Genomic DNA, 10,000 nt, shown 5'->3' on the forward strand with positions numbered 1-10,000 from the left:
ACACACACACATATATATATATTTATATGGAGAAACATTTCTAAAACACTACTACATATTTTATCACTTCTACCAAAGTGGCACCACATGTTGGGAGGATTTGATATTAGGAACTTGAAGAACCAAAATAAATACTGGGAACTACTGATTCTACAACACAGCTATTGTTACATGAAGATATTGAGGCGCGTGGCTTAGTGGTTAGAGTGTTGGACTCATGATCGTAAGACTGTGGTTTCGATTCCTGGACTGGGCGCTGCATTGTATTCTTGAGCAAAACACTTCATTTCACGTTGCTCCAGTCCTCTCAGCTGGCAAAAATGAGTAATCCTGCGACGGACCAGAGTCCGTCCAGGGTGGGGAATATATACGCCATGGAAACCCGGAAACCGGCCCTATGTGTCTATACGTCTCAGGAAGGGGCTTAATAGGGCTGTGTGCTGGCAGAATCGTTATGGTACCGGACAAAACGCTCAGCGGTATTTCGTCCGTCTTTACGTTCGCAGTCCAAGTTCCGCGAGGTCGACTCTGCCTTTCATCCTTTCAAGGTCGATAAAATAAGTACGAGTGGAACACTGCGATTGGCGCAATCGATTAACCACCTCCCGCAAAATTTCAGCATGATTACATGAAAATATAAAATTTAGCTGTCAAGGGAGATAACTCTCTATTCGTACGCTTATATAATACAATAGAGTTACTTCCCTTGAATATTATCTATACCTTGCCGTAGAATTATGCTATAATTACAAGAATGACGGCGTATAGTGATTGCTCCCACTCCGCTCCTGTAATAAACCTATAGAAATAGACTGCAGTTTCTATATTTAATTTAACGTTAACACTGGGACTAATTAGGGTTAATTACCACAGGGAGTGTAACCACAGGCAAGCGTACCCTTATCGTAAAGAACAGTTAATTTAGCATCTATACATTTTACGTTGTGAATAATTGAATATATCCAACGACCCGTGTAATTCCTTTGTTTTCTCTTTTGCTTAAAAGGAGGCGCAATGGCCCAGTGGTAAGGGCAGCGGACTCGCGGTCATAGGATCGCGGTTTCGATTCCCAGACCGGGCGTTGTGAGTGTTTATTGAGCAAAAACACCTAAAGTTCCACGAGGTTCCGGCAGGGGATGGTGGCGAACCCTGCTGTACTCTTTCACCACAACGTTCTCTCACTCTTACTTCCTGTTTCTGTTGTGCCTGTAATTCAAAGGGTCAGCCTTGTCACACTGTGTCACGCTGAATATCCTTGAGAACTACGTTTAGGGTACACGTGTCTGTGGAGTGCTCAGCCACTTGCACGTTAATTTCACGAGCAGGCTGTTCCGTTGATCGGATCAACTGGAACCCTCGACGTCGTAACCGACGGAGTGTCAACAACAACATTTGCTTAGAATATAAATTAAGTATCGATAAAATCAATAATGCTTTCAATCACTAATTTCCACGTTAACTTTGACATTTTATGCTGATCCACCAACAGGCACATTTCATAGTCATTGGAGCTGCTGGAAATACCAGCCGAGTCTGCCTCAGTTTACTTCTTATCGTCTTAAAAAGGAAAAGACACATTAAAGAATGTAGTCCTAGATATGTTATGAACAAAAGGTGAGATGGTCACAGTTGGAACATCGTTCATCATCAACATACACATCAGGGCCTAAACAATAACTATGTGTAAGGATGCATTGTATAATACAGTCCTTGATACACGTGATACAGAGGGGCTGGCATGGGACCAGCATGGATGGGGACGGGTGGTACTGGTGGACCTGATCGGCTCAATGCACAATGACACTTCTGGGACCATTGATCTGGAATGACCCCAGCCCCACCGAGCAAAATCATTAGTGAGTGAGTAATACACTCATGGCCAGAACAACTTTGATCTTAGGCTTGCTTGATCATGCGTAAATTTGATGGGGTGCGGGGATACACAACCAATTATCGTTTTTGCTTCTTTCAGTCATTGGGCTGTGGCCATGCTGGAGCACCGCCTTCAGAGGTTTAGTCAAACAAATCGACCCTGATCCCAGTATTTGTCTGTAAGTCTGGTACTTATTTTCTCAGTGTCTTTGACCAAACTGATAAGCCACACAGGTGTAAAGAAACCAACATCGTTGTCAAGCAGTGGTGGTGGTGGGGACACAACAACATATATGTGTGTGCGTGCATATATGACAGGCTTCAACATAGTTTCCATGTAAAAAAAAATCACTTGCTAGGCATTGGTTAGCCTACAGCTATAGTAGACAGCTGTTCAAAGTACCACATGGTGGGACTGAACCTGAAACCACACGGTTGCAAAGCAAGCTTCTTAACCACACACCCATGCCTGTGCCCATGAGAAATTTGAAGCCGATGTTACAGTGCATATAGATCGTCACCTCTCTTATCATCGTCATCATCATCATCATATGAGTAGGCTCGTCAAACCTTTATGACCTCAAGCTTAAAACACAGCCTCCACATCAGATGATGGTCGGAGGAGAGAACACGCTGAGGCATTCGTATTGAGCAAGGGCAATCCATCCCAGTCTAATCCTATGAGGAAACAAAGTTAGCAGAACACACTTCTGCATTCATGAGTGACTATACACACACACACACACACACATATATATATATATATATATATATATATATATATATATATATATATATATATATATATATACGACGGGCTTCTTTCAGTTTCCGTCTACCAAATCAACTCACAAGGCTTTGGTCGGCCCGAGGCTATAGTAGAAGACACTTGTTTAAGGTGCTACGCAGTGGAACTGAACTCGGAATCATGTGGTTGAAAAGCAAGCTTCTTCCCACACAGCCACGCCTCGATAGAAAAAAAATTATAGAATAAGTATCAGATATAATAAATAATAAGAAGAGTTGATCTGTGTGACTAAAATCCTATAAAGCGGTGCCCCAGCATGGCCGTAGTCTTATGGCTGAAACAAGGAAAAAATAAACATCGGTGTATATGGTGTGCACACAAGCCTAGGACAAAATAATTACAATCGCGAAAAAAAAAAATTTTTTTCAGGGAAAGTAACTTCCTCGTACATGAGAGTTACTTCCCTTGAAAGAAATTAGTTTTTCGAATTAAGGTTGGTGGCGTTTTCTAATATGCAACACTGTTAAACGTAAAATTTAGGAAGCACAACTGTCTAACTAAAGAATATAGAGTCGATGCGGTGAAACAGACGAATTCTATTGGAATATTTAAACGTTAGAGATACTGGTGATTCTGTTATTTGTTTGTTTTGAAACTGATCTTCGATATTATTTTAACTTCATAATAATTAACATCACATATAATAATATAGCATATAATAATTAACATCACATATTTCTCATCGCTGACTTCATCCAACTGAAAGAGTTTATAAACATCATTCTCCAGTGAGGTAGCAGAAAATATGCATATATAGACAAAGCTAGGTAGGGAGCTATTTAGATAGCAAGCAAGCTATTTAGACAGTTAGCTAGCTATGTTAGTGCATCGTAGATACTTAACTTAGGAAGCTGGCTACGTCCATCCCTCCAATACTTTGTATTAAATATTTCATAACGATATCACTTAGGTGCAGTTGTAGACAGGCACAGGCATAGCTGTGTGGTGGAGAAGCTTAACTGCCAACCATATGGGCTTGAGTTCAGTCCTGTAACATGACACCTTGAGCAAGTGTCTTCTACAGTAGCTCTGAACCAACCAAAGCCTTGGGAGCGGATTTGGTAGTCAGAATGTAAAGAAAGCCCACCATATATATATATATATATATATATATGTGTGTGTGTGTGTGTTTATGTGTATATGTGTATGTGTGTAACCTTGTCCTGACATCACGTAGTGGTTGTTATTGAACAAGCAATTGTTTTACAAGCAATGTTATTCCAGTCTCCCATTAAGGGGAAATATTCCCTTGTCTGGAAGCAGGCAAGGGTTGGAAACAGGAAGAGCATCCAGTCAGAGAAAATTTGCATCAACAAATTCTACATGCTCCCTAGAACTACCATATGCTTACTCTTAGTTCCTCCCATTCAGTTGCCCTCTACATCAGGCAGCAAAATGCCTCCAATTATTCTGGTTTTGAGCAAATTTTCCTGCATCTTTCCAGGTGAGGCTAAGTAGCTTTAGAACTTCTTTGAAGGTGGAGCACATTGCCGTTTTGTGTCTCCCTCGCTTCTATTTCATCCCTTTCGTGGTACCCATTGTATACTTGTCTTGGGTGTTCACTTTTCTGGGAGTGCAGAAAACATGACCAGCATGTCACACCTTTTTTTGTTTTCACACCACAATCTCCTGCAGGCTGCACAGACTGGTTCTCAGGACTTCAGAGCTATTACATACAGCCAGATCTATATCACAGAGGAGAAAAGGGAATACAGATGATCCTTAGCTGGGTCTCCACGACTGGTGGAGGAAGTTATCTTCAGTCCAAAGACCTCGCCTAAGTCCTTATAACAAAGTAGGCTGTACTAAACGCACCAAAGGCTCACATAATGACAGCGCCAAACGAAGCAATACATTAAAGTCTACTAATGCAACAATTCACCATTCTATTCTTCTATTCCTCTTATAATACATAATATTGATATTCCTTGCTATTCTTCAGCTCTGTTTGGTCAGCTTACATAATGGTCATTTGTTACTAAATGTTTGTCTCGGACTTAATCTCTTCGTTTATCATGCAGACATCTTTTGATGTCATTTGCCTTTTTTAATGCTTTCTCTTTAGTTTTTCTCATTGAAGTTTGAAGTTTGTACTAAATTCGGTCGAGTAGTTCAATACAACTTTCCTTTGATCATTGATCTTACATCTTTGTCTAGAATCTTACAGTTCAATTTCCTAATCATTTTCAAACGAACAATTAAAAAAAAAAAAAAATACAAACAATTTATAGACAAAACAAAACACTCTTCATTGTTTTACCTTTAACAATGAATTATTTCTCTGTTATTAATTCAATGTCCAAAACAACGCATTCTGCTAATGGTAGATGTTTGAAAGGCAAAATAATTTCTTTGCAAAGAACCTTTCATTTTATTATGTTCACTCATTAACATCAACAAATCCCACAGTCATAAGTCATCAGTCATATATATATATATATATATATATATATATATATATATATATAGTTCAGACCTGTATTTGGTTTGCAAGATTCTTGATGTGAATTTGTGTGTTGAAAGAAATACTATTGAACCTTCGAAGAGGCATCATGCCAGTAATAATAAACACACGCACTGTGCATGTGTTTATTATTATTGGCTCCTCACAAAGTTCAATAGTGTATATATGTGTGTGTGTGTATATATATATATATATATATATATATATATATATATATATATAACATGCTACACATACACATAATATCAAAACACAGATTAGAAACTGCAATGCTAAAACTTACGGTAAATTTGTCAGCTGCAGTGAAATCTTCATCCAGGAATACCCGAACCCTGTCAAAGTTCTGTAATTCATCGCAGCCTAATAAACTCCTACAAGTAGAAAAGGGGAGAAAGTTAGCAAAACCTGAAGAGATAACAACACTCTCATCCACTTCCAACACACACAATTAAGAACCATCATCATCATTAACAGCATCATCATTGATATTATCATCAGTTGCCAGTGCCGCTCGACTGGCTCCTGTGCAGGTGGCACGTAAAAGCACCCACTACACTCTCGGAGTGGTTGGCGTTAGGAAGGGCATCCAGCTTGAGAAACTCACAAAACAAATGATGGAGGAGCAAGTCGTATTGAGGGCAGTGGCCTTATGCCAGGTGATGAGAGGCCAAAATATGATAAAGGGACAGGAATGGGTGCATTGGTGTAGGGGAGATACATGGCTGTCCTAGTTGGACAGGAGAGAGGATGACATTGTGTCAGGACATACCCCCAAGTGACAAGAAAGTGAATACAAGTGGTACATCATGGAAAGAAAAACTTATTTTCTTTGCTTTCCATTTTATAAGTGTGTCCAGTTCCTATCATGTCCAGTTAACAAATTCATATAAAGGAGATAATTCACTGGCCATGAAGAAACAGAGAAATTGCCAGACTATCACACCTCCGGCACTGTTTCCCTCAACACATTTTTGCACTCTTGCTAAATTCATCCATTCAACTCGGATCTTCTTTTATAATCACTCTTCCTCCTGTTCACCTTCCTCATCAGGTTGTCTTCAACAAACAGAGATGTGAGAGGGTAGTAAAGACTGTTTATCCTTGCAGAGCACAAAGCAACTTCTCCTGTGGTGGTGGTAGCCATGATAAAATGCCCTCAGTACATACATTCTGTAACTGAATGACAACAAATGGAAGGTGGAGAGGACTATAAGCCTTGTAGAAAACATAACATTCTCAGCAGTGTTGATATCACAGGAAAATTAATCCAATATACTCTGTAAAGTTGTTGATGATAAAAGAGATCTCTAGGCATAGAAACCAAGCTAAAAATGGAATAGATGAATGAGATATGGCATGTTCCTCCAGTCTGGCTAGATGAACAGTAACTTAGATCAACAACTGAATCACACTTGTCCAGATCATGCCAACTAACTGTGGCTTTCGCATGTCTAGCATAGGGGCTGTCATATATTTTAAGCTTGTATGTTTCCTTGTACTCTTTTACTCGTTTTACTCTTTTACTTGTTTCAGTCACTTGACTGTGGCCATGCTGGAGCACCACCTTTAGTCAAGCAAATTGACCCCAGGACTTATTCTTTGTAAGCCTAGTACTTATTCTATCGGTCCCTTTTGCTGAAACGCTAAGTTACCAGGACATAAACACACCAGCATCGGTTGTCAAGCGATACTGGGGTGACAAACACAGACACACAAACATATACACACACACACACATATATATATACGACAGGCTTCTTTCAGGGTTTACAAAGATATTTTTACATGATAATGATTCATAGGAAGACCCACTGGACAATGAAAATCCAAACAATACCATACCTATTCATGGCACCTTGGGCAAGTGTCTTCTACTATAGCCTGGGGCAGACCAAAGCCTTGCGAGTGGATTTTGGTAGACGGAAACTGAAAGAAGCCCGTTGTATGTATGTATGTATGTATATATATATATATATATATATATATATATATATATATATATATATATATATATATATGTATATATATATATATATATGTATGTATGTGTGTGTATATGTTTGTGTGCCTGTGTTTGTTCTCCCAACATCACTTGACAACCGATGCTGGTGTGTTTACGTCCCCGTAACCTAGCGGTTCAGCAAAAAGAGACTGATAGAATAAGTACTAGGCTTCCAAAGAATAAGTCCTGGGGTCGATTTGCTGGACTAAAAGGCGGTGCTCCAGCATGGCCGCAGTCAAAATGACTGAAACAAGTAAAATAGTAAAAATAGTAAGATAGTATACTAATCACAAATATCGTCGTGGTCTTGCATGTAAATCCTAGTACTTTTGCCATGTGTGTGTGTGTGTGTGTGTGTGTGTGTGTGTGCGTAGTGGTTGTTCGTATTTCATGTTCTCTGGTGTTGCTGGTAAGAAAAGAGGCACAAGATCGTTGTTGTTGCTGTTATTGTTGTTGTTGTTCTTAAGATCAGAAATGCTGAGTGTTAAGCCATAATGTATCTGAGCAAGTTAATCAACAGCTGCAGTGAAGCAGCATCATCACCACCATCACTACTACTGCCACCACCACCGCCGCCGCCACCCCCATCGTCTTCCTCTTCATCTCCTTCCTTGTTCAAAACTCAACATTGCTCAGGTTTCCTTTTGATGGTTTTACCATTCCTATTTGCCATCTCTTTCATCCAGCACACCTTTCGGCCAGCAAGCAGGACAAAACAATAATATTAATAATAATAATAATAATAACAATAATAATAATAATAATAATAATAATAAAATAAAATAAAATAAAAACAAAAATATGGCTTCAATAGCCTTTTGTAATTTTCACAAATGAAATCACTGGAATAATTCTAATTATTTCTCCTCCACCACCACTACCATTTCACCCCAACCTCCTCCTCTTCTACCTCCTCCTCCGCCTCTTCCTCTTCTTCAATCTCACCATTCATTCAACACAACGCATCGACTTAAAAATTGGCCAGGATTTTATACACTTCGTTTGAGAAAGTCAAATTTTCTCCATCCTTTCGATCGTTTTTCTTTTTTTTTTTTTTGTTCATGTCTGTCTGTGCGTCCACATTCCTGCCTATTAGATATACAGACATCTACTACAACTATTACCACCACCACCACCACCACCACCATAACAACAACCACCATTACTACTACTACTACTACTACTACTACTACTACAATTGCTGCTACTGGTGCTGCTGCTGCGGCTGCTACTACTACTACTACTACAGGTTACTATCTCCCTAACTAACAACCTACTTTGTCTATCTCTTACTGCCACTGTCTGTCTTTTGTTTACCTTCCTATTTATTAACCTACCTATCTATGTATACTAATATACCTGCCTACATAAACTATCTTCTGTATACCAGTTCACCTACCTGTGTGTGTGTGTGTGTACATATATATATATATATATATATATATATATATACACATGCTGATCAAACCTACTAACTACCTACACACATACATACACATACACCATTCGTACCCACACATATATCCATAGATACATGACCATACATACATATATACATGCACACACATACATACATATAATACATATGCACGTACACATACATACATACATACAGACACACACACACATATATAATACATACACACACAGACATATATACACACATAGATACGTACAGATACATATACATACACACACAAATATATAGGTACTAATATTACATACATACACAAGGCGGTGAACTGGCGGAATAACGAGCGTGCCAGGTAAAATGCTAAGCACCATTTTGTCTGTCTTCACGTTCGGAGATCAAATCGTGCTTAGGTTAACATTGCCTTTCATCCTTTTGGGATCAATAAAACCAGTATCAGTCGAGCAATGGGATCGATGTAATTGATTCAGCCCCCTGCACACCCCCCGCTACCACCCCTGAAATTGCTGGTCTTGTGTCAATGTTTGAAATCAAAAAGGCAGCGAGCTGGCAGAATCGTTAGCACGCCAGGCGAAATGCTTAGTGGTATTTCATCTGTCTTTACGTTCTGAGTTCAAAATCTGACGAGGTCGACTTTGCCTTTCATCCTTTCAGGGTAGATAAATTAGTACCAGTTAGGCACTGGGGTCGATGTAATCAACTTAATCCCTTTGTCTGTCCTTGTTTGTCCCCTCTGTGTGTAGCCCCTTGTGGGTAATAAAGAAATAGGAAACGTTAGCACGCTGGGCGAAATGCTTAGCGGTATTTCGTCTCTCTGTACATTCTGAGTTCGAATTCCACCGAGGTCGACTTTACTTTTCATACTTTCAGGGGTTGATAAATTAAGTACCAATGGTTTTTACAGCTGGAGGCCCTTCCAAATGCCAACCACTTCACAGTGTGCACTGGATGCTTTTCACATGGCATCAGCACCAGCAGGGTCACCAAGTAACTTGCAAGACAAGGAATTCTGAGAGGAGAGGGGACACTGAGGGAGTTGATTTTGTATCAGATATATAATATAGACATACACTTGTGTGTTCCCATCATATGATGAGTAACTTTGGAAGTATAATTTTGCAGCCATATATAATATCATAGAATATAGGATGCATAGAATAATTATAATTTATGTAGAGTGTGATCTGAAAATGATGATTTGCATATTTGGTGGTACTATGTTCCAGCAGATTCAAACACAAATATACTAGTCACTGTTGTGTATGTCACAGGAGAACAACTTCTTAAAGTAACAATGTGTTCATAATACATTAGAAATATTGCCGCAAGGGATTCTGGGACATGTTGTGTCTCAACAACCAGAACTACCGGAACCTCTTGTGCTTAAACAAGCTGCTAGCTTTGTTTATAATTTCAGTGAAC

The 10,000-nt window shown here is 39.3% G+C and overlaps 1 protein-coding gene across 1 annotated transcript in view; it reads right to left on the reverse strand.

Moving 5' to 3' along the window:
- The window catches only part of LOC106877914 (inositol polyphosphate-5-phosphatase A), a 119,871-nt gene that overhangs the window by 36,207 nt on the left and 73,664 nt on the right, over positions 1-10,000 (reverse strand). The window contains exon 4 of the mRNA XM_089366149.1: positions 5,428-5,515. Within this exon, the coding sequence (XP_089222275.1) occupies positions 5,428-5,515 (88 nt within the window). The remainder of the gene's footprint in view (positions 1-5,427; positions 5,516-10,000) is intronic.

This window comes from Octopus bimaculoides, chromosome 18 (genome assembly GCF_046866305.1).
Source record: "Octopus bimaculoides isolate indiv1 chromosome 18, ASM4686630v1, whole genome shotgun sequence".
NCBI lineage: Eukaryota > Metazoa > Mollusca > Cephalopoda > Octopoda > Octopodidae > Octopus > Octopus bimaculoides.